Source organism: Macaca thibetana, chromosome 20, assembly GCF_024542745.1.
Source record: "Macaca thibetana thibetana isolate TM-01 chromosome 20, ASM2454274v1, whole genome shotgun sequence".
Lineage (NCBI taxonomy): Eukaryota > Metazoa > Chordata > Mammalia > Primates > Cercopithecidae > Macaca > Macaca thibetana.
In genome coordinates, this window is record NC_065597.1 from 58049239 (window position 1) to 58074998 (window position 25760).

The following is a 25760-nucleotide window of genomic DNA, read 5'->3' on the forward strand; positions in this document are numbered from 1 at the left end:
CTAGCAAATAACACCATTAGTTGGGGGAGCTTATTACTTTGTAGCTGCAGCTTTTCCTTCTCCCTCCCTCTTTTCTCTGTCTTACCTTTATTGCTCCTAACTGATTTCCTTACTGAACTTGAGCAATGAGAAAGCTATTAAAAGATACATGTAGAAACAAAAAGTACAGCCAACTTTAGCAAATGCAAGGTGCTAAATTCAGAGCAAATAACTAGAAGTACAGGAAAGAAAACTAACATGAAGGATGAAGTTTATTATGTGTTCTTGCCAAAACTCGAGTTTCCTTGTGTGTGTGTAGGTGGGTGGGGGGGTGTTTGTTTTTTTGAGATGGAGTCTCACTCTGTTGCCCAGGCTGGAGTGCAGTGGCACAATCTTGGCTCCCTGCAACCTCTGCCTCCCGAGTTTAAGTGATTCTCCTGCCTTAGCCTCCCGTGTAGCTGGGATTACAGGCATGCAGTACCACGTTTGGCTAATTTTTATACTTTTGGTAGAGATGGAGTTTCACCATGTTGGCCAGGCTAGTCTCGAGTGGTCCACCCTCTTTGGCCTCCCAAATTGCTGGGATTACAGGTGTGAGCCACCACTCCTGGCCTGTGTTTCCTTGTGTTCTAAGACCAGGTTTTTGTTTCTTTGTTTCTCTTTCAGTAAATCAAGTTAGAAAATCAGAAGAGGATATAGGAGGAAACCCTGTAAAACCCTGTGTGTGCGTGCACGTGTGTGTGTGTGTGTGTGTGTATGTGTCTATAATCACAGAAAAATTTTAAATGATTTTGTACATTTTAAAGAATAATTTTAAAAATTAAGAATACCTGTGTCTCTCTTTTAGATATAGTACAGCTCAAAAAAAAGGAATTATATAAAGAAATTAAACTTTATAGAAGTCCTACTTCTCTCCCTAATTATATTTCCCCACCCACAACCAGTTTTCTGAGTTTTAATTAATCCCTATCTACTTTTTAAAAAATAGTTTTTGTTTATAGATGCATTTCTAAATGACATTGTTTAGTTTCTGCCCGTTTTTGAACTTCTACGAATGAGATCATATTGTATGTACATGTCTGCCTTTTTTACTACCATATTGGATCGCTATTAAGTTTTAAAATAATTCAATGATTTTTTTGTGTGTGTTTGTGTAGCTAAACAATGTTCTGTTATGTGAAAATACCACAGTTTATTCTTTTGTCATTGAGCACTTGGGGTGTTTCCAATTGGTTTTTTTCTTTTTATGAACAGAGCTTGCTAAAGATTGCTTTACATTTTTTCACATGGAAGCGGAGTCCAGAATTTTTAAATTTGGGTGCATATTATTGAGTTCGCTGCATGTAACAACACACCTGTACATACAGTTCGTTCCCTGTGATTATTAGAAAGTATTATGGGGCTTTTCTGCAAACCTCAAATGGTCAGACCTAAATGGTTACTTCTCTTTTAAAAATGTTCTTACTTGTCTTTGTCTTTTCTTCAGTTTTGTTAAGTTTCTTAGAAATCCACCAGATTTCCTCTCCTCCAGTTTGATAAGAGTAGATTGAGCCTCATTTTTTCTTGTAATTTAATATTAATAACTTTGCAGATGACTTTTTAAAGGTTTGTCTAACTGACAGCTGACTGCTAGCTGTACCTATTGCAAGGACTGGATTGTTTTGGTGTTGTGCATACATAGCTCAACATTGGGGAATTATTAATAGTTTGCTAAAAGCCCCAAATTGGGTGATGACCACAGCAGCGTTTTCCCTCTATTTCCTGTGATTTCACTGCTTGTTTGGACAGAGGAAAAGGAAGAGTCTTAACAAAGTAAGAATCCTGTAGTACACATCAGCCACCGGTGTTAACCCATCCAGGATTGCCCAGATCCCAGCACTGAGTTAAATATAGAAATTACAACAACAGATAGTTGTATGGATTTTAAAATTTACTTTTGTTGTTGTTTTTGAGATAGGTTCTGCCTCTGTCACTCAGGCTCGAGCGCAGTGGTGTAATCTTGGGTCTCTGCAACCTCTGCCTCCTGGGCTCAATGATCCTCTTCTCCTGCCCTAGCTTCCCAAGTATCTGGGACTACAGGCACGAGCCACTGTGCCTGACTAATTTTTGTATTCTTTGTAGAGATGGGGTTTTGCCATGTTGCCCAGGCTGATCTTGAACCCCTGAATTCAAGTGATCTGCCTATCTCAGCCTCCCAGAGTTCTGGGATTACAGGCATGAGCTGCCACCCCTGGCCTAAAATTTACTTTTATGCCAGATTGAATGTGGAAGAAAATAAGTGTTCTAATCTAATGTAAATTTCTTTCTCCCATCTTATGAGTATAGATAATGCTAAGTTTGCAACAGAGAGCACAGAAACGTGCAAGTTACATCTTGCGCCTTGAAGAAATCAGTCCATGGTTGGCTGCCATGACTAACACTGAAATTGCTCTTCCTGGGGAAGTCTCAGCCAGAGACACTGTCACAATCCATAGTGTGGGCGGAACCATCACAATCTTACCGACTAAAACTAAGCCAAAGAAACTTCTCTTTCTTGGATCAGATGGGAAGAGCTATCCTTATCTTTTCAAAGGTAGGATTTAAGACTTACTCCATTTTTCAGAAGAGTATTAGTTTTACTAATGCTTTATGTGGGTGTATATGGTAGGAGATTATTTCAGGCGAATTTCTGTATGTTATTATTAGCCTGCAGTGCCCTATGTCTTATGTGCTTTTGAAGGGTAGTGGTTGGATGCTGTGCAGAAAGATTTTCCACCCCCACTTTGTGTATGAACTTGTACAAGCAGGACAAGTGAGGTACAGCTAATAATGCTAATATCTACTGCCAGTATCTTGTCCCAAAATAGAATTATTTAATGCTCTCAGCATGCCTCATGGACTGTCAGTTTTTGACTGCCATTGCTAATTGAAAAAGAGGAGTGGTATGCTCCCAACCCTGTTTAATCACCTATTCTAGCTATTTTAATTTTGTTTTCATAGGACTGGAGGATTTACATCTGGATGAGAGAATAATGCAGTTCCTATCTATTGTGAATACCATGTTTGCTACAATTAATCGCCAAGAAACACCCCGGTTCCATGCTCGACACTATTCTGTAACACCACTAGGAACAAGATCAGGACTAATCCAGTGGGTAGATGGAGCCACACCCTTATTTGGTCTTTACAAACGATGGCAACAACGGGAAGCTGCCTTACAAGCACAAAAGGTTGATTAAATCATCAACACAGTGTATTAGTCTATTCTCTGTTATTGTGTGAAATGCTTCTAGGCTTACTAGACCATTTTTGCATGTTTATAAGCGGTTAAAGAAGGAAAAGATTTGAGGTCCCTAGGAAAGTATTTTTGAGGTGTTTGTTTGTTTGTTTGTTTGTTTTTTTTTTTTGAGACACAGTCTTGCTCTGTCGCCCAGGCTGGAGTGCAATGGTGTGGTTTTGGGTCACTGCAACCTGTGCCTCCCAGGTTCAAGCAATTCTCCTGCCACAGGCTCCCAAGTAGCTGAAACTATGGGGGGTGCACAACCACAACTGGGTAATTTTTGTATTTTTAGTAGAGATGGAATTTTGCCATGTTGTCCAGGTTGGTCTTGAACTCCTGGCCTCAAGTGATTCACCTGCCTCGGCCTCCCAAAATGCTGGGATTACAGGCATGAGCCACCGCCTCTGGCCTTGAGGTACCTTTTATAAAAATAAAATTGTTTGCTTTTTTGTTTTGTTTTGTTTTTTAAAGGAACAGGGTCTTACTTTGTTGTCCAGGCTAGAGTGCAGTGGTATGATCATAGCTCATTGCCGCCTTTGAACTCCTGGGCTCAGGTATTCCTTCCACCTCAGCCTCCTTAAGTGCAGGGATTATAGGGATGAGCCACCACACCCAGCCAAAAATAGTTATATAAGAGGCAAAAATGATGGCATTGGGTTTATCTTAACTTGAGACAGATTTGGAGAAGGGGAATGTGTGGTTGTTCATCACTCAGTAACTTGATAATTTACAGCTTAATGTTTTTATTGGATTTACCATTCTTTTAAATTAAATTTGTAAACAATTGCTTTAAAACCCAGTTCTTTTATATTTGTAAATAAGCAATTTTAAATTTGAAATTAATCACCATGGCATCCTATTTTGTATCTGTGAATTTTATGCTTTGATTTAGACTAGGAGTTTAATTTAGAATATATTTTAGCCATGTATCTGAGTGCTTAATATATGCCAGGAACAGTACTAAGCTCTTAGGATACTGAGATAAATTTTATACAGTCTTTATCTTCAGGATCCCACATCTAGCTAAAGAAAATGCTTCTGATTAGGGTAGGTAGGGGAAAAGAGCAAGAGTTTGAAAGGAGTCAAGTTTTAAACCTAGGCACAGGAGACTGCAGAATTGTTATTGAAGGATAATTTCAAAATAGTAATTAGAGAAGGGCTATCTAAATTCTCATGTAATGTGTTTTTGAATTTCTGTTAATTTTATATTACTGATTAAGTCGTGTGAAGAATGAAGTATGTGCATAAATTATGAACTAAATTGTAAAACTGAATTCTGTACTATAAAGAAGAAAGTAACTTGAGTGTTTAGTTTTGAATTGAACCTTAAGAAAATTAAACAGTAGACTGATTTTTCAATAAAGTGAATGGGCCTAATTAAAAGGTGTATAAGAAAGATCCATAGTCCAGAAGAATTAGCTATTTTGTATTAATACATGAAATTTAGCTGAGTAATGAGAGAATGCTACTGAAAAATCATTTTTAAAAATTCTACTTTACATATAAAAGGCACTCTTTTTCCTTATATAAAATTGATCTTTTCTTTTTTAAAAAAATTGTTTTTTCTTAAGGCCCAAGATTCCTACCAAACTCCTCAGAATCCTGGAATTGTACCCCGTCCTAGTGAACTTTATTACAGTAAAATTGGCCCTGCTTTGAAAACAGTTGGGCTTAGCCTGGATGTATCCCGTCGGGATTGGCCTCTTCATGTAATGAAGGCTGTATTGGAAGAGTTAATGGAGGCCACACCCCCGAATCTTCTTGCCAAAGAGCTCTGGTCATCTTGCACAACGCCTGATGAATGGTGGAGAGTTACACAGGTATGTGCTTTGTTTTAGACTATACTCAGTAGTATTTCTTTTGTCTGCTACCTTCTTACCTATCTTGTTTGTCCTCCTTCCCTTCCTTCCTCTGTCCCTCCAGACTTGGTAGTTTCAGACCTATATTTGAGTTTAATATTACAGTTACAAAGGCATGAACATGACTCTGTCCGAGGGCAGGATGGGGAAAGAGTTACGGATGAAATGAAAAGGAGATCCTAAGTGAATTAACACAGGAACAGAAAACTGAATACCGCATGTTCTCACTTATAAGTGGGAGTTAAACATTGAACACACGTGGACACAAAGAAGGGAACAACATACACTGGGGCCTACTTGAGGGTGGAGGGCAGTAGGGAGATGAGGTAGGAAAAAATACCTGTTGGGTCACTACCTGGGTGACAGAATAATGTGTACACCAAACCCCAGTGACATGCAGTTTACCCACGTAAAGACCTACACATGTCCCTCTAAACCTAAAATAAAAAGTTGGAAGGAAAAAAAAATTTTTAAATCAATATTTAAATTTAAAAAAAGAGGCTGGGCATGGTGGCTCACATCTGTAATCCCAGCACTTTTGGAGGCCGAGATGGGTGGATCACCTGAGGTCAAGAGTTCGAGACCAGCCTGCCCAACATGGCGAAAGCCTGTTTCAACTAAAAATACAAAAAAAAAAAAAAAAAAAAAAAATTAGCCAGGCATGGTGGCGGGTGCCTGTAATCCCAGCTACTCGGGAGGCTGAGGCAGGAGAATCACTTGAACCCAGGAGGTGGAGGTTGCAGTGAGCCGAGATTGCACCACTGCACTCCAGCCTGGGCAAGAAGAGCGAAACTCTGTCTTTAAAAAAAAAAAAAGAAAAGAATAAAAAATTTAGAAAGAGACAAACTAGGAAGGCTAAAGAAAAGTTTTTCTGTTTGTTTGTGTTTTTTTTTTTAATCCAGCATCCTGATAGCTGATTAGTACCAATCAGGTCTACAGTGTTGTATGCCTGCATGACCACATGCAGCAACCTTGAGGAATGCTTTTTATTTGCTGATTTATTTTAAACTAAGGGGTAGGTTTATGGCGCTTTGTAAATGTTATAGTATCACATCCATGTTGGAGGGGAATTTCTTAATGATGTTTCGCTTGCTGCCCCCATTTCCTTTCCTTTAGTCTTATGCAAGATCTACTGCAGTCATGTCTATGGTTGGATACATAATTGGCCTTGGAGACAGACATCTGGATAACGTTCTCATAGATATGACGACTGGAGAAGTTGTTCACATAGATTACAATGTTTGCTTTGAAAAAGGTAAAATAAAAGTAAACTTTACATTTATGAGGGCCAAATGTTTTTTGGTGAAAGGGCAAAAATATAATGATTTGTCTTTTCAAGGTAAAAGCCTTAGAGTTCCTGAGAAAGTACCTTTTCGAATGACACAAAACATTGAAACAGCACTGGGTGTAACTGGAGTAGAAGGTGTATTTAGGCTTTCATGTGAGCAGGTATGCTGTTTTCTCTTCTCCCTTTTAGTGTACTTGTTAAATAAGCAAAACCTATGGAATAAAAAACACACTTTAGTGATGAAACTTGTGGCAGACCTTATTTTAAAAACTCTCCTGAAAACAGGTTTTACACATTATGCGGCGTGGCAGAGAAACCCTGCTGACGCTGCTGGAGGCCTTTGTGTACGACCCTCTGGTAGACTGGACGGCAGGAGGCGAGGCGGGCTTTGCTGGTGCTGTCTACGGTGGAGGCGGCCAGCAGGCCGAGAGCAAGCAGAGCAAGAGAGAGATGGAGCGAGAGATCACCCGCAGCCTGTTTTCTTCCAGAGTAGCTGAGATTAAGGTGAAGCCCAGTGACAGAATAAGTCCTTGTCTTCTTTTTATTAATAGAGTAACATGCTCATCAAAATGTTGAGGCAAATTGTTTCTCTAATTTTTTGGCAAGACTAATGTATAATATTGAAATGGCAGTTAAATGTGGCAATTTGATGTTATCTTTTTATTAGGTAATTCTTCCACACAAACATGCACAGTTACATTCCACACTCCTAAGAGGTGGGTTCGTGATTTGAAAAAATTATATTTCTTAATTATTGAAATGATGTTTACCAGTGATGACTGTAAATGTTCTTTAATTGGATAGCTTCCCTTCCCCATCTGGTAGCCAGGGACGCCAATCTTGTTCTGGGTGACATTGGCAACTTTTAATACATGGTATTATGAGATTGAGCCTGTCAGTTTACGCCTGTGTAAACTTGAACACGTTAGTTGTCTTTGTACGGTGGAGGCAATGCATCACCCCTTTGGGGTTTTGTAGAGTTTTGTTTTTCTGATGCTGTCATGTCTCACAATAGGCCCTGTAAGAATCTTCCTAATTGCAATATCTTTTTACAGGTGAACTGGTTTAAGAATAGAGATGAAATGCTGATTGTGCTTCCCAAGTTGGACAGTAGCTTAGATGAATACCTAAGCTTGCAGGAGCAACTGACAGATGTGGAAAAACTGCAGGGCAAACTACTGGAGGAAATAGAGTTTCTAGAAGGAGCTGAAGGGGTGGATCATCCTTCTCACACTCTGCAACACAGGTTTAAAACAGTGTTGAATTCTTCTAAATATGTGCCATTAATTAGAATTTTCATATTTATATAAACATTATCAATAGGGATTAGAATTACTGTAACAACTCACGTAAATGATAAAAGCTGTCTCAGTGACTGCAACTTCAAAGTGTTAGTAAACAAAAATTCACTGAAATTTTCCTCTTTGATTTTATTTAACTTAATTGTTTGAATGACTAATTATGGGAGATAGGTGGGTGTAGTGGTTAGAACACAAAACTTTGAATCAGAAAATCTGGGTTTTGGTTTTCTTATTACCATTATTGTATCTGCGTCCTTACTCATTTGTACAATGGCAGCTACTTCATCTACCTCACTGAGTTAAGTATTAAATAGGGTGGTTAACTGAAAGAATCTTATACACAGCAAGTGCTCAGTAAAGGGTAGTTGAATATGAAAGTGTTAAGCATTGCGTGAGACTCTCAGATTACAAAGATCTGTCAAGCATCAGTTTCTAACCTTCAGGGAACCCAAAACTTGGCAGATGTGGTAGTTTTAATTAAAATGTCGTGAGCATAGTTGAGAGAATCACAGGGTCAGGAAAAACAGAGAAGTAAGGGACATTCAAAGGGGGCCCTCAAGATGGACAAGGAGCATACCGGACAGTCCATGTGTGAGCACATTCCAGGGTAGGAAAGTATGTGGAAGAAAACATCAGTAAATCTTTTGACTTTGTTTGTGTCCCCCTGATTAGGTATTCTGAACACACCCAACTACAGACTCAGCAAAGAGCTGTTCAGGAAGCAATCCAGGTGAAGCTGAATGAATTTGAACAGTGGATAACACATTATCAGGCTGCATTCAATAATTTAGAAGCAACACAGCTTGCAAGCTTACTTCAAGAGATAAGCACACAAATGGACCTTGGTATGGGTTGACTTATTATAGATTCACATGTGAAACTCTGAGTTTTATAGTCATGTTTTTGTGTGGGGTCCTGGTTTGTGCTTGCTTTTAGTGACAGCTGACTTGACACTGTTTTACTGTGATTAATATTGTCTTTTACCAAAAGGTCCTCCAAGTTACGTGCCAGCAACAGCCTTTCTGCAGAATGCTGGCCAGGCCCACTTGATTAGCCAGTGCGAGCAGCTGGAGGGGGAGGTTGGTGCTCTCCTGCAGCAGAGGCGCTCTGTGCTCCGTGGCTGTCTGGAACAACTGCATCACTATGCAACCGTGGCTCTGCAGTATCCAAAGGCCATATTTCAGAAACATCGAATTGAACAGTGGAAGACCTGGATGGAAGAGCTCATCTGTAACACCACAGTAGAGCGTTGTCAAGAGCTCTACAGGAAGTAAGTTGATAGTGCTTAATTTTCTTTCTTTCTTTTTTTTCTTGAGACGGAGTCTCGTTCTGTCACCCAGGCTGGAGTGTAGTGGCATGATCTTGGCTCACTGCAACCTCTGTCTCCCAGGTTCAAGCAATTCTTCTGCCTCAGCCTCCCAAGTAGCTGGAGCTACACCACCACCACGCCCGGCTAATTTTTGTCTTTTTAGTACAGATGGGCTTTCACTGAATTGTCCAGGCTGGTCTTGAACTCCTGACCACGTGATCTGCTTGCTTGGGCCTCCCAAAGTTCTGGGATTACAGGTGTGAGCCACTGTGCCTGGCCAGTTTTATTTCTTGTTGGGTGTGGAAGCAAAGTTGTATTCTACAGCCTCGACCTCCCTGGGCTCAGGTGATCCTCCCACTTCAGCCTCCCAAGTAGCTGGGACCATGGGCGTGTGTCACCATGCCTGAAAAATTTTTATATTTTTTTGTAGAGATGGAGTTTCGCCATGTTGCCCAGGCTGGTCTCGAACTCCTGAGCTCTAGCGATCCTCCTGCCTTGGCCTCCCAAAATGCTAGGATTACAGGGGTATGAGCCATAGTGCCTGGACTCAAATGTTGATTCTGTCACGGTCATCAACAAGTCCTCTTAGGAAATGGCTTAAGCATCTGTAAAATGTCAATAATGATTTCTACTTTTCAAGGTTGGTTTGAGGATTAAATACAATATTCTTTTGTATGTTGGGGGTGGTTGTGTTAAAACAAGCACCTCTTTCTTATTTTTATAGATATGAAATGCAGTATGCTCCCCAGCCACCCCCAACAGTGTGTCAGTTCATCACTGCCACTGAAATGACCCTGCAGCGGTATGCAGCAGACATCAACAGCAGACTTATTAGACAAGTGGAACGCTTAAAACAGGAAGCTGTCACTGTGCCAGTTTGTGAAGATCAGTTGAAAGAAATTGAACGTTGCATTAAAGTTTTCCTTCATGAGAATGGAGAAGAAGGATCTTTGAGTCTAGCAAGTGTTATTATTTCTGCCCTTTGTACCCTTACAAGGTGAGTTAGCCAACTTCATATTGGACCATTTCCTGTGTCTTATTTTTAATCCCAAACCTAAAATGTTCTTTTGCTTTCCTTAGTCTTGCCCAGTGTTACAGCTGCTTGCTTGCTTTTCAGATTTTAGTTATCTTGGTTGTTTTTTTTTTTTTTTTTTTGAGACAGGGTCTCACTCTTGACGCCGAGGCTGGAGTGCAGTGACACGATCTCGGCTCACTGCAACCTCAGCCTCCTGAATACCTGGGACTACAGGTGTGTGCCACCACTCCTGGCTAATTTTTGTATTTTTTTGGTAGAGATGGGATTTTGCCATGTTGGTCAGGCTGCTCTCAAACTCCTGACCTGAAGTAATCTACCCACCTCGGCCTCCGAAAATGCTGGAATTACAGGCATGGCCTTGACCCGGCCAATTACCTTGTTTTGTGTATACATTTAAGTTTCACTATACAGATATTTATCTCTTGTAGGCGTAACCTGATGATGGAAGGTGCAGCGTCAAGTGCTGGAGAACAGCTGGTTGATCTGACTTCTCGGGATGGAGCCTGGTTCTTGGAGGAACTCTGCAGTATGAGCGGAAACGTCACCTGCTTGGTTCAGTTACTGAAGCAGTGCCACCTGGTGCCACAGGACTTAGACATCCCGAACCCCATGGAAGCGTCTGAGACAGTTCACTTAGCCAATGGAGTGTATACCTCACTTCAGGTGAGCACTTTTATTTTAAATATTAGCTTGTTTTAGATAGTGAATATTGTCTTTCTCATCTCTTTAATCCAGGAAAACAATTTGACTTCCACTTTTGTTGCTCAGTCATTTAAAGGAAAGATAATTGTGAGGTTTATAGCTGTAACTTGGTTACAGTTGCTCTTCGTGTTTTTGAATTTTTATAGTGACTTTATTTGTAGTAGTCAAAAACTGGAATCAAATCAAAAGTTCATCAATAAGCAAATGGATGAATAAAATATGGTACATCCACATAATGGAATACTTCTTAGCAATTAAAGTGAATGACCCCTTGATACATACAACCACATGTATGACTCTCAGAATAATTATGCTGAGTAAAGAAAGCTAGACATTTCTACCCCTATAAATGGAGAGTGTATAATAGGATAAAAAGCAGATCAGTGTTTACCTGGAAGTAGAGGAGGTGATATGGAGAAGTATGAGTGAGAGAGATTAAAAAGAGTCAGGAGGAAACTTGTAGGGTAATCGGTATGCTGATTTTCTTGATTGTGGTGACAGTTTCATGAGTGTATGCAAGTACCAAAGTATACCAAATTATATGTTTAAAACGTGCAGTTTATTATGGGCAAATTATACCTTGATAGGACTTTTTTTTGAAGGGAAATAGAAGCCACTTATAACCAAACCAAAAAGAGAATAACAATACTAATATCACTATTGGAAATATGATTCCTAAAAATTAGTAACATTATATAACAGACTTTAGGATAGTTCTTTTTGTTCTTAAGGTACATCATCCTAGGAATGTTTAATTATATAACTTTTTAAAGTCATTTGAAATAGTTCCTGAAAAATTTCACACGACTACAAAACAATTTAAAAAGGAAATTTTTAAAAGTAGAAATAAAAAGTAAACAAAAGATGTACTTACATGAATGAGTTGATGGCATAGTTACATACGTTTGCTCTTAATATATGGCTCTAAGTCTCCAAATATGTAACTTAGCTAAACTCAGAAAACATTAAAATTTTTTTTCTCATTTATTTATAGGAATTGAATTCAAATTTCCGGCAAATCATATTTCCAGAAGCACTTCGATGTTTAATGAAAGGGGAATACACGTTAGAAAGTATGCTGCATGAACTGGACGGTCTTATTGAGCAGACCACCGATGGCGTTCCCCTGCAGACTCTAGTGGAATCTCTTCAGGCCTACTTAAGAAATGCAGCTATGGGACTGGAAGAAGAAACACATGCTCATTACATCGATGTTGCCAGGCAAGTGAATGCTGGCTGTGCCGTTTCCTCGTAAAAGAGATGGGACAGCCAGAGAAAGGGATTCTGAGCTCTTTACCGTAAGTTTACTTTTAGTTTTTAGAGCAGGTATAATTACTTATAAATGCTCATACACATATCTTTTTAAAACTTTTTTATTTTGAAATGATTATACATCACAAGAAGTTGCTTTAAAAAAAAGTGCAGGCAGGTATTGTGCATGCTTCATCCTTCCTTCAATGTTAGTATCTATAGCAATACTATGAAACCGACAATGATATAGTCCACACTGCTTACTCAGATTTCACTAGTTATATATGCACTCACTTAGTGTGTGTGTGCGTGTGTGCAAGTGTATAGTTCAGTCACATAGATACATATATCCTTTTAGTGCTTGTGGTTACATACATGTACATACACACAGGCAAACATGATATTTTTTAAGCCATCTTGTAGAACCCTGTGGAGGCACCTGAGACAGTTTATTTAGCTAACAGAGTATATACCTCATTTCAGGTGAATACTTTTAAATTAGTTTAAATATTATAAGTTTGTTTTAGCTAATTGAATATAGTATTTTTCGTCTTAGTCCAGAAAAGCAATCTGACTTTGAAATCTGTAGAGTTTGGGCAGTTCCTCCAGGCATGCATTGTATGCAGAGCTAAGCCCTAAGCTCCTTTGTCCCTAGTGATTCAGGGCCTCTTTGGCATTCCAATGTCTAATTCACAAAAAAAGTATAATTGAGAGAGCAGAAATGAATTGTAGCACCGTTTCCTCCCATGGGAAATTTCAAAGATACAAGAAAGTAGAGAGAATAGATTTCTAATGAACCCCATGTCACCACCTTTGGTAATTATCTGCACTGGGTTAGTCTGGTTTAAATTTACTATCCTAGTTATTTTGAAGCAAATATTTTTTTAATTCTTAAATATTAATAATGCAAGAAGTATATATATGTGTGTGTATGTATGTGTGTGTGTGTGTATATATATATATGATCTTATTTTTCTTGACTGTGGTGTCATTATTTCACGAAAAAAGTAGCAATAATTCCTTAATGTTAATTATCCTGCATTCAGAAATTTCCTATTTCTCATGTTTCTTTGGAGTGGTTATATTCATAGAATAAGAAATATATACATATATATTCATAAATATATATTCATATATATATTTTTTTTTGAGATGGAGTCTTGCTGTGTTGCTAGGCTGGAGTGCAATGGTGCGATCTCAGCTCACTGCAGCCTCCACCTCCTGGGTTCAAGAGATTCTCCTGTCTCAGCCTCCCGAGTAGCTGGGACTGTAGGCGTACTCCACCTTGCCCAGCTAGAAAAAGTGTAATCATTAATAGCATAAACAGATATTAGCTAAGTAGCGATTTAGATTATTTGTAGAACAGCTTTATCATATAATTTTTAGCAGTATTTAAAAAGTTAAATGCTAGATCTGTACATCTTGTTTTGCACTGAATTTCAGACTTCATTTTCTCTCTCTTAATATCCTATCTGGATTCGCCTTATCCTCATACAGAGGAATGTTTACCTAAATGTGTACTTTGGGTAACAAGCTTTGTGCCTGGATCTATGGCAGCCTGTCTGTGCCTTGTTTCAGAGAAGCTTTTTTTGGGTAATCTCAAGGAAAATCTCATACCATCTTACAGCAATTTTTCCATTAGACATTTATCTGGTAGCCTAACATTTTTAATTCTCTTAAAAATTCTTAATAGTTCCAGCCATCTGGAATGATTTCTGTGTGTGTGTGTGTGTGTGTGTGTGTGTGTGTGTGTGTGTGTGGTAAGATATAGTGCCCAGATACTTAAGCACTATATAAGTCTTAATGGTAATGTGAGGGGTGAATTTCTGAAGACCTTACATTCAAAATGTGCATAAACACCAAGTATACCCAAAACAGCAAGTAGAGTTTGTTGTATCGTGTCTTACAGTAGTATTGTGAACATACTTGACAATTTACTAGGTCCACCAGCTTTAGAATGGTGTGATTTCTGACATTTTCAATATGGGATTTTACATTATTTCATATTTTGTGTGTAAAAGTGAGACTAATCACTCAAGTTTGCATAAAATTTAATCACATAACAGTCATTAATAATGAATTGGAATCATTGAAATCCTATTGTGGTTGACATGAAATACCATTTTATCATCATAACACTCCTGTTTTTTTGAGATGGAGTTTCGCTCTTGTTGCCCAGACTGGAGTGTAATGGCGCGATCTTGGCTCACAGCAACCTCCACCTCCTAGGTTGAAGTGATTCTCCTGCCTCAGCCTCCCAAGTAGCTGGGATTACAGGTGCCCACCACCACACCCGGCTGATTTTTTTGTAGTTTTAGTAGAGACGGGGTTTCTCCATGTTGGCCAGGGTTTCTCCATGTTGGCCAGGCTGGTCTCGAACTCCTGATCTCAGGTGTTCCGGCCACCTAGGCCTCCCAAAGTGCTGGGATTACAGGCGTGAGCCACTGCACCCGGCTTAATAACACTTCTTCTTAATGCCAGAAGGCTTTCTAGAGTTCGCATGCAGCTGTGAGATGTACTGACTTTTTATGTTCCTACCAAAGGCATTACTTTTCAGCGAAGGTTTTAACTCCCTTTGTTTTCCTGTAGACTACTACATGCTCAGTATGGTGAATTAATCCAACCAAGAAATGGTTCAGTTGAAGAAACACCCAAAATGTCAGCTGGCCAGATGCTTTTGGTAGCATTCGATGGCATGTTTGCTCAAGTTGAAACTGCTTTCGGCTTATTAGTTGAAAAGGTAAATGTGGACTTGGATTTAAAAATAATGCAAGTGCCATAAAGTAGTTGTTCAGTTGTGTGAAGAGTGGGGAAATGAACTTTGTTTTCTTTCATTTACATAGTTGAACAAGATGGAAATTCCTATAGCTTGGCGAAAGATTGACATCATAAGGGAAGCCAGGAGTACTCAAGTTAATTTTTTTGATGATGATAATCACCGGCAGGTGCTGGAAGAGATTTTCTTTCTAAAAAGACTACAGACGATTAAGGAGTTCTTCAGGCTCTGTGGTACCTTTTCTAAAACATTGTCAGGTAATATTCTACCTGTAAACATGCTAGCTTTAGCTATGTAGCACTATGGAAGGGGGCAGGGTAGAGTAGGCTTAATTTAATTATACATTCATGACACCTTAAATACTATAAATAAACGGCATATTACTTTTTTTCATGAAATACTTTATAAGAAATTTTTCCTTTTTGTAGGATCAAGTTCACTTGAAGATCAGAATACTGTGAATGGGCCTGTACAGATTGTCAATGTGAAAACCCTTTTCAGAAATTCTTGTTTCAGTGAAGACCAAATGGCCAAACCTATCAAGGCATTCACGGCTGACTTTGTGAGGCAGCTCTTGATAGGACTACCTAACCAAGCCCTCGGACTCACACTGTGCAGTTTTATCAGTGCTCTGGGTGTAGACATCATTGCTCAAGTAGAGGCAAAGGACTTTGGTGCCGAAAGCAAAGTTTCTGTTGATGATCTCTGTAAGAAAGCGGTGGAACATAACATCCAGATTGGGAAATTCTCTCAGTTGGTTATGAACAGGGCAACCGTGTTAGCAAGTTCTTATGACACTGCCTGGAAGAAGCATGACTTGGTGCGAAGGCTGGAAACCAGTATTTCTTCTTGTAAGACAAGCCTGCAGCGAGTTCAGCTGCATATTGCCATGTTTCAGGTAAGTTTTTTCATTATAATGTGTTTTTCCTCAAGGTAGGAAACTTGAAAAACGGGAGAAATTAATATAAAACAATACACAGAAAATTTTTTAAAACTTCCTGAACTTACGCCAACCCAGTGCAAACACACCATTGCATTTTGGCAGTTTCTTCCCAGTGATACTTGTTTCTCTTCTGTATAGTTGAGATCGTTTATCCTCTATGGTTTTGTGTCCTTAGAATTTCTTTCCATCAGGGCTGTGTGATAAGCATGATCTGTATTAAATACTGCTTTTTTTTTTTTTTTGAGGCAGAGTTTTGCTCTTGTTGCCCAGACTGGAGTACAATGGCGTGATTTTGGCTCATCGCAGCCTCCACCTCCTGGGTTCAAGCGATTCTCCTGCCTCAGCCTCCCGACTAGCTGGGATTACAGGCATGCACCACCATGCCTGGCTAATTTTGTATTTTTAGTAGAGGTGGGGTTTCTCCCATGTTGGTCAGGCTGGTCTCAAACTCCCGACCTCAGGGGATCTGCCCGCCTTGGGCTCCCAAAGTGTTGGGATTACAGGTGCGAGCCACTGTGCCTGGCATAAATATAGTTTTTAATGTTGAATTCATTCATATGTAGGTGTGCTTCCCGTCTTTATTTCTAAAGTAGTTTATTTTCCTTGATGCCCTACTCATGTGATAAACAGCTTTGGGAATAAATCTGTCTTTATTTTGGAAATGGTTTTTAGAAGCCTAGTTTTGGCCTTAATTACTTAGGGGATGTATGATGTATGACAGCACAGGCTTTGGGGTGAGATGGATTTGTATTCAAATCAGACTTAGGTATATAAACTTGTACTTAACTTCCTTAAGCTCTGATTTCCTTAACTGTAGTTAACATCTTCAGAATTACTATTTAAATGTTGCATGTGAGTGGTCCAAGAAATTTATTAGCTATGTTCCACCTCAAGAAGACTTTCACCTGGATGTGATTGTTTTCAGTGTGTCTTTTCTGTTACTTCTCCCTGCTTACCTCCCATTGGCTGCAGCTGGGATTTTTTCTCTTCCACCAGTCCTAGGTTGCACCTCCCTTTCCTTATTTATCGAAATGCTTTTTTCCTGCTGATTTTATTACATTTCTTTTTCTTTGAACAGTGGCAACATGAAGATCTACTTATCAATAGACCACAAGCCATGTCAGTCACACCTCCCCCACGGTCTGCTATCCTAACCAGCATGAAAAAGAAACTGCATACCCTGAGCCAAATTGAAACTTCTATTGCAACAGTTCAGGTGTGTTTTGCCAGATCTTCCTTCCAGGGCATCTTCCTTTTAGAAATAACCAGCACTACAATTGTTAGTGCTCTGTTGTTGTATGTGTCCTTGGTTTGTATGGCAGAAGAGCATAATTTTTTTCACTTTTGCTTTTAATTTATACACACACACACACACACACACACACATATATATATATTTTTTCTCTTTCGGAGACAAAGTCTCACTTTGTCGCCCAGGTTGGAGTGCAGTGGCACTATCTCACCTCACTGCAACCTCTGCCTCCCGGGTTCAAGCGATTCTCCTGCTTCAGCCTCTCAAGTAGCTGGGACTACAGGCGTGCACCACCATGTCCCCCTAATTTTAGGTAGATACAACGTTTCACCATGTTGGCCACGCTGGTCTCAAACTCCTGACCTCAGGTGATCTGCCCATCTTGGCCTCCCAAAGTACTGGAATTGCAGGCATGAGCTAATGCGCCCGGCCTCTATTTTTTATTTCTTACCCTCCAAGGTAACTGAGTCTTATAGTAACAGGTATATTTTGAACCAGGAGTAGAAACATACTAAATATCTCAGGTTTTTAATGAACTTGATAATTACTGTGCCTTGATACATTAAGGAAACTGGTGATTAGAAAAACTTTGAATACTGAATTTGTTTTGTGAAATGTATATAAGTAGTTCTATTTTGTTTAATAATAGTGGTAGCTAAGAAGCATGGGCATTTCTTATGTTGTATAGATAATGGAATTTTGGGATGCCTAAGGCAGCAGAATATTTTTCTGAACTATTATATTGCCTGGATATTGAAAGCTGTATACATAATCCTTCTACTTATTTTTTTACATAAGAGAAACTTGCCTTAATGAAAGTTATATATATCTTTATATTGTCTGTCCTTTATACTTCATGTACTCAGTAGTAACTGACATTTTTCTGTTTTTGTAAATTAATAGCAGTATAAAATCAAGTATAATTCTGTGATGTTTTAAAGTTTTGTAATGAAGCTTTTTTGGAGCTCAGTCATTTGAAGATTGAAATGAGCTTTCTCTACAGTGTATTGGTCAGAGAAAAGATGTGTTTTCAACTTACAAGAATGAACTCTTCCTCTTAATGATTTTAGAGACATGGACATGCAGGAAAGTAGAGGGAGTTGGGGAGAGAAAATGTGAATGTGTCCACCTGAAATGTTGAATAAATAATCAGATAACTTTGTTACATGAAACTTTCCTTGTCATGATAATCTGGATGGATTTTTACCATTATTTTTATAAACTTGGCCAGGCATGGTGGTTCACGCCTATGAACCCAGCACTTTGGGAGGCCGAGGCGGGTGGATTGCTTGAGGCCAGGAGTTTGAGACCAGCCTGGACAACATAGTAAAACCTTGTCTCTACAAAAAATACAAAAAATTAGTTGGGGCATAGTGGCACCCACCTCTTGTCCCAGCTGCTCAGGAGGCTGAGGTGGGAGGATGGCTTGAGCCCAGGAGGCAGAGGTTGCCGTGAGCCAAGATTGTGGCCGGGTGTGGTGGCTCACATCTGTAATCCCAGCACTTTGGGAGGCTGAGGTGGGTGGATCACGAGGTCAGGAGTTCAAGACCAGCCTGGCCAAGATGGCGAAATTCCGTCTCTACTAAAACTACAAAAATTAGCCAGGCGCGGTGACAAGGTGCCTGTAGTCCCAGCTACTCGGGATGCTGAGGCAGGAGAATCGCTTGAACCCAGGTGGCAAAGGTTGCAGTGAGCGGAGATTGCACCACTGCACTCCAGCCTGGGTGACAAGAGTGAGACTCCGTCTCAAAAGAAAAAAAAAAAAAAAAAGAGTTTGGTGTAGCAGATTTTTTATTTTTTAAAGATCATTTTATTTTAAAATGAAAGTGAAACTTCCTTCTGTACATTTTAAGATAATAAACTGAAAGCCAGTTGTTGCCTCTTTCTCCATACATGTTTGGCCTTAAATGTTCAAAGGGAAATCAAGGTTAATTCCAAAAGGTGATTGTTAAAGCTTTGTTTTCTAAATTACATATGTCCACCCTGGTTCTTTTGAATCTTTATTGTGTTATATAAAATACTCCACAGATAGGAAGTAGAGAATGTCATATACATTCACCAAGATTCTGCTGGCTTTTATAGGAGAAGCTAGCAGCACTTGAAGCAAGTATTGAACAGCGACTCAAGTGGGCAGGTGGTGCCAACCCTGCATTGGCCCCTGTACTACAAGATTTTGAAGCAACGATAGCTGAAAGAAGAAATCTTGTCCTTAAAGAGAGCCAAAGAGCAAGTCAGGTATTGTGACTTACATGCACTATCTTTGTATTCACTTACAGGATTAGATGAGTAGCCGGAAATTATATGTGGGGTTATCAGGGGAGCTTGAGAGCCCACATTTTGGTTCACAGCACCAGGAGGAGGGACTGATGGGCCTTTCAGGGCATGCCTTAAGTTGAACCTACAGCAGGTTATTTCCCTGGGCCTTTACTGCCTCCCATTTAAATGTTAATTAAATAAATTCAGCCTCTGTTGAAAAATAAAGAGGTTTTAAATTCATATTTGTTTAAGATTCTCTGGTTCTCTTTTATACAACTGAAGCAATTCAAAGATTTTGAAAGGTACTTTGAATATTATTTTTTCCACATGACAATAAAAACGTCTTAAGACCTTGTGCCCTGTCGGCCAGGCACCGTGGCTTACACCTGTAATCCCAGCACTTTGGGAGATTGAGGTGGGCGGATCACAAGGTCAGGAGTTCAAGACCAGCCTGACCAGTATGGGGAAACCCCATCTCTACTGAAAATACAAAAAAATTAGCTGGGCGTCGTGGCAGGTGCCTGTAGTCCCAGCTACTCAGGAGGCTGAGGCAGGAGAATTGCTTGAACCTGGGAGCCAGAGGTTGCAGTGATCCAAGATTGTGCCACTGAATTCCAGCCTGGGTGACAGAGCAAGACTCTGTCTCCAAAAAAAAAAAAAAAAAAAAGAAGTCTTGTTCCCTGTCAAGAGGCTGTGGATTGGGCAGGGGGAGGACAACCAAAAAAACTGTTACGGACATTTTCGACTAAGTACAAAATTGGAGTAATACATGATACTCATATTTCATACCTGTCACCAATGCTTAATAATGCTCAACTTAAGTCCTATCTTATTTCACCCATACTCCCTAATCCTCCTTTCCATCCGTATTTAATAGAAATCCCAAATAGTACATAATTTTGTCTATAAATTTTTCAGTATATACCTATTAAGAACTATTTAAGAATGTATCATAGCTGGGCATGGTATGTCCCTTTAGCTCTAGCTACTCAGAAGTCTGAGGCAGGCGGATGGCTTGAAGCTAGGAGTTCGAAACCAGCCTGGGCAACATAGTAAGATACTGTCTCTACCAAAAAAAAATTTTTTTTTTTTTTTTTGAGACGCAGTTTTGCTCTTGTTGCCCAGGCTGTAGTGCAGTGGTGTGATCTTGGCCCACTGCAACCTCTGCCTCCAGAGTTCAAGCAATTCTCTTGCCTCAGCCTCCCAAGTAGCTGGGATTACAGGCACCTGCCACCATGCCCAGCTAATTTTTTTGTATTTTTAGTGGAGACGGGGTTTCACCATGTTGGCCAGGTTGGTCTCGAACTCCTGACCTCAGGTGATCCGCTGGCCTCGGCCTCCCAAAGTGCTGGGATTATGGGTGTGAGCCACCACACCTGGCCAATAAATTTTTTTTTTTTTTTTTTGGCTAGGCATGGTGGCACGCACCTCTAGTCCCAGCTGGAAGACTAGCTACCTGGGAGACTAAGGCGGGAGGATTGCTTGAGCCCAGGAGTCTAAGGCTACAGTGAGCCATAGTTAAGCCACTGTACTTCAGCCTGGGCAACAGGGGAGACCCTGTCTCAAAGAAAACAAAAAACAAACAAAAAAAACTAACCACCACAATATTAATCATACCTTTAAGATGAGCTTAATATTGCCAGATAAGTTAGGCAAGAATAGAAGCAGAAGGGGAACATTCTGACGGAAGTGTCTTCTGAATTGTGGATGTAACACAAATTGCAGCTAAATATGATAACAGCTTTATTGTGAAGTAAATATTCTATGTAAAAACAGTAAGTAATGTAGAAGATACATTTACCTAATTGTTCGTCAGTGCTTTTGGCCATCTCAGACCTAACAGTATAAATATAAATGTACGTTTATTTACAGCCTTTATAAGGTTTTGGTCTATTTCCCAAACATTTTCAGCACTAATTCTGGTCCTGAATTCTCAAAATGAGAAAGTAGTATTTTTTCGTGTTATTAATTGCCACCTCCCTTTCCCACCTTCCCCCCATCTCCTCTTGTGGTTCCATTTCTGTCTTCACAGGTCACTTTTCTCTGCAGCAATATCATTCATTTTGAAAGTTTACGAACAAGAACTGCAGAAGCCTTAAACCTGGATGCGGCGTTATTTGAACTAATCAAGCGATGTCAGCAGATGTGTTCATTTGCATCACAGTTTAACAGTTCAGTGTCTGAGTTAGAGCTTCGTTTATTACAGAGAGTGGTGAGTCTTGGTGGAAGGAAACTTGATTAAATTAAGGCTAGCGTTATACTATCAAAATCAATTTAATATATACATTCAGATTACATTTGTTGAGAATATACTGTATGTAAGAGGTTGTTATGGGGGCGGGGGGGGGACAGTGATGATTAAATTATTTTCTTAGCCGCCCCCCTTCCCAGAAACATATTATATATTTAAAAATATGAAAAATGAGAAAGTGTAAAGGCTCCTCAGAGCTACAACCAAAATACTATGAAAGTTTAGAATGGAGGAGAAAGACGGTATATAGCAAATGATTCTGATGCACTGAAAACATAGAGCGGGAGAAAGAGGGCTTATGGAAGATGAATGCTTGAAAGGTTAGTGAAGGCCAGAAATAGTAAGTTGGCAAATTTGACATTTATATTTGGTCAGAAAGCTTAAAGTTGTATGTTAGGAAGTTCACATTTCATCTCGAAGAGTTATTTAGAATTTAGGGACCTGGATTGCCAGTCATCTTTGTGGTTCCAAATGTATTTCTCAGGTCTTAAACTTTAAGCATTTATAACCTGTGTGATTATGCAGGGAAAGTAAAAATCTTCATCTATCTTTTTTGAGATTATTGAGATTATTGTTAAGTAACTTATAGGTAATTAATTAATGACATAGCAATGGAGGTTCTCTTTGTGTCAGCTTGAGTTACTAATATCTTTTGATGATGATAATGAAGAAAGGACTCATTATTTCAGCTGATACTCGAAGTCAAACAAATGCTTGTTCTATTTAGGACACTGGTCTTGAACATCCTATTGGCAGCTCTGAATGGCTTTTGTCAGCACACAAACAGTTGACCCAGGATATGTCTACTCAGAGGGCAATTCAGACAGAGAAAGAGCAGCAGATAGAAACGGTCTGTGAAACAATTCAGAATCTGGTTGATAATATAAAGACTGTGCTCACTGGTCATAACCGACAGCTTGGAGATGTCAAACATCTCTTGAAAGCTATGGCTAAGGTAAGACTAATACCATGAACACACATTTCCTGTCCCTCTTTTATAAAAATTACTAGTTTTATTTATAGGAAAGGCAGTGACATTTTGTAAATAACAATTTATCTCATCGCATCTTCCAATTTATTTGTAACTGAGTTAACTTGTGTTTTCATCAACTATTTTTTTTTAAACTAGTAGTAGTAGTTGGAATTTCATACAGAGAGAAACTAAGGCTTAAATAGATTCCTTTATTGTGATATAACTTGTAATAAAACCAAGATACGAACGTAGTTTGAGAATTCAGATATCCAGCCTTTTTCTTAGCTATACCAACAAACCCATACAGTTTGCCTCCAAAATGAATGAAATGTTGTCTCTTCCCTCCAGTGTTGTACATAGTCTAGTTAGTAAGAAAACTAAGCCTCCAGAAAAGGCTATTACTTCATTATTACAAACAGTAAATAATTTAATTTTAGAATTTACTTTTACTTTGAATTTTTATTTGATGGTGGAAACGAAGTTCCTATAAAAATGGAGTTGAACTATAATAAGCAGTTTAAGTCCGGGCGCGATGGCTCAAGCCTGTAATCCCAGCACTTTGGGAGGCTGAGACGGGCGGATCACGAGGTCAGGAGATCGAGACCATCCTGGCTAACACCGTGAAACCCCGTCTCTACTAAAAAATACAAAAAACTAGCCGGGCGAAGTGGCGGGTGCCTGTAGTCCCAGCTACTTGGGAGGCTGAGGCAGGAGAGTGGCGTGAACCTGAGAGGAGGAGCTTGCAGTGAGCCGAGATCCGGCCACTGCACTCCAGCCTGGGTGACAGAGCAAGACTCCGTCTCAAAAAAAAAAAAAAAAAAAAAAAAAAAGCAGTTTAAACACACTCATATTTGAAACACTTGCTACTTCTTAATCACTAGATGACTGTCTTGAGAGTAATTACTGATACTAAAACTATTTTTCTTAATCATTATCAATTCTAGGATGAAGAAGCTGCTCTGGCGGATGGTGAAGATGTTCCCTATGAGAACAGTGTTAGGCAGTTTTTGGGTGAATATAAATCATGGCAAGACAACATTCAAACAGTTCTGTTTACATTAGTCCAGGCTATGGGTCAGGTTCGAAGTCAAGAACATGTTGAAATGCTCCAGGAAATCACTCCCACCTTGAAAGAACTGAAAACACAAAGTCAGAGGTAAGAATGCCTTCTGGTCAAAATTTATAAAACATAAGTACAAAACTAATGGTATAGTAAGTTTATCTCTTGATTTAATTTTTCAGTTTTGCTCATATTTTTATAAGTAGTTATCAGGTAAAACATTTCATAAATAAGCCATTTTATTTTGTATTTCAGTATCTATAATAATTTAGTGAGTTTTGCATCACCCTTAGTCACCGATGCAACAAATGAATGTTCGAGTCCAACGTCATCTGCTACTTATCAGCCATCCTTTGCTGCAGGTAGGAGAAGAGTCCTGAGTCTTGATCTCTTAATAATGTTACACATAGATGCTAAGATGTTTAATTATACATAGCTGTCTAATATTAAACACTTAAGGCCTGTCATTCTATAATCTTAAACTGAACAGATTGTAGCTTATCCTTAAAAATACTCATGTGAGCCAGGCATGATGGCTCACACCTATAATCCCCCCAGCTACTTGAGGGCCAAGGTGGGAGGATTGCCTAAGGCCAGGAGTTCAAGACCCTGTCTCTTTAAAAATAAATAAACAAACAGCTATTAAAAAAAAAAAGGCTGGGCGAGGTGGCTCACACCTCTTATCCCAGCACTTTGGGAGGCTGAGGCAGGTGGATCACCTAAGATCAGGTGTTCAAGACCAACCTGACCAACATGATGAAACCTTGTCTCTGCTAAAAATACAAAAAAAATTAGCTGGGTGTGGTGCCAGATGCTTGCAGTCCCAGCTACTCAGGAGGCTGAGACAGGAGAATTGTTTGAACCTGGGAAGCAGAGGTTGCAGTGAGCCTAGATCATGTCACTATACTCCAGCCTGGGTGACAGAACAAGACTCTGTCTCAAAAAAATGAAACAACTTGTGAGACACTAAAAATGCTTTGCATTTGAGTAGTTTTCTTTAAAAAAAATTTTTTTTTTTTTTTTTAAAAAGACGGAGTCTCAAAACTCACTGTGGCCCAGGCTGGAGTGCAGTGGCACAATTGTGGCTCTCTGCAACCTCCACCCCCCAGTTTTAAGCGATTCTCCTGCCTCAGCTTCCTGAATAGCTTGGATTACAGGTGCCTGCTACTTGGCTAAAAATTTTTTTATGATTTTAAAATATGTATCTGTTAGAGAAACTTAGGAAAATACTTAATACAACTGAAAAATTTGTAGTTTCATTCCAAATAGAGGCAAAAACCACTCTGCATTTGTTGATTTACTTCCCTGTGCATATGCACACCTACACGAACACATTGGGATGATTATGCAAGTGCAATTGTTGTTGCCTTTTTCCAGTTAATAATTTTTCAGTCATTAATCTTTTAAAAAATGACTTAATGGCCAATTTATTTTTATTTTATTTATTTTTATTTTATTGTTTTTTGTTTGTTTTTTGTTTTTGTTTTGAGATGAGTCTCACTCTGTTGCCCAGGTTGGAGTGCAGTGGCGCAATCTCAGCTCGCTGCAACTTCCGCCTTCTGGGTTCAGGAGATTCTCCTGCCTCAGCCTCCCAAGTAGCTAGAATTACAGGAACCTGCCACCATGCCCCGCTAATTTTTGTATTTTTATAGAGACAGGATTTTGCCATGTTGGGTAGGCTGGTCTCAAACTTCTGAACTCAACTGATCCGCCCACCTCGGCCTCCCAAAGTGCTGGGATTACAGGCGTGAGCCACCATGCCCAGCTGATATTTATGGTTTTTGATGCCCCAAACCTAGTAAATGTAATTGTACAAATTCATACCTGAATGTCTGACTGGTTTTAGGCTATATTTTTAGGAAGACAATTGCTGTGTCAAAGGATAAGGATTTATAGTTGATTATTTAATTTGGGGTATTAAAATACACTACCACCTATCCCGTGCTTGCTCCACCCTGCCCCCTCCGTGTTTTGTTTACATGTAAATTGAGCCACCAACTTTTTCTCTGTAGCAGTCCGGAGTAACACTGGCCAGAAGACTCAGCCTGATGTCATGTCACAGAATGCTAGGAAGCTGATCCAGAAAAATCTTGCCACATCAGCTGATACTCCACCAAGCACCGTTCCAGGAACTGGCAAGAGTGTTGCTTGTAGTCCTAAAAAGGCAGTCAGAGACCCTAAAACTGGGAAAGGTAATTAGTTAGAATAAAGATGCCTTAAATTTTTATATAAAATGACGGTTTGACTTATGTATGTTTTTGTTGC

The 25760-nt window shown here is 39.4% G+C and overlaps 2 protein-coding genes across 6 annotated transcripts in view; one reads left to right on the forward strand and one right to left on the reverse strand.

Annotated features, from left to right (window-relative positions):
• Positions 1-25760, reverse strand: part of COQ7 (coenzyme Q7, hydroxylase) — a 375365-nt gene that overhangs the window by 233358 nt on the left and 116247 nt on the right. The window lies entirely within an intron of this gene.
• Positions 1-25760, forward strand: part of SMG1 (SMG1 nonsense mediated mRNA decay associated PI3K related kinase) — a 113445-nt gene that overhangs the window by 80359 nt on the left and 7326 nt on the right. For 4 of the 5 annotated variants that reach the window (XM_050774990.1, XM_050774993.1, XM_050774992.1 and 1 more), the window contains 21 exons: positions 2305-2551; positions 2959-3188; positions 4810-5058; positions 6214-6546; positions 6671-6889; positions 7441-7631; positions 8359-8531; positions 8677-8956; positions 9720-9992; positions 10460-10694; positions 11728-11954; positions 14574-14724; positions 14828-15017; positions 15189-15658; positions 16782-16919; positions 19038-19190; positions 21244-21423; positions 22190-22417; positions 23380-23591; positions 23751-23857; positions 25508-25687. In XM_050774990.1, the coding sequence (XP_050630947.1) occupies positions 2305-2551; positions 2959-3188; positions 4810-5058; positions 6214-6546; positions 6671-6889; positions 7441-7631; positions 8359-8531; positions 8677-8956; positions 9720-9992; positions 10460-10694; positions 11728-11954; positions 14574-14724; positions 14828-15017; positions 15189-15658; positions 16782-16919; positions 19038-19190; positions 21244-21423; positions 22190-22417; positions 23380-23591; positions 23751-23857; positions 25508-25687 (4666 nt within the window). The remainder of the gene's footprint in view (positions 1-2304; positions 2552-2958; positions 3189-4809; positions 5059-6213; positions 6547-6670; positions 6890-7440; positions 7632-8358; positions 8532-8676; positions 8957-9719; positions 9993-10459; positions 10695-11727; positions 11955-14573; positions 14725-14827; positions 15018-15188; positions 15659-16781; positions 16920-19037; positions 19191-21243; positions 21424-22189; positions 22418-23379; positions 23592-23750; positions 23858-25507; positions 25688-25760) is intronic. The other variant, XM_050774994.1, reaches the window with a different exon arrangement.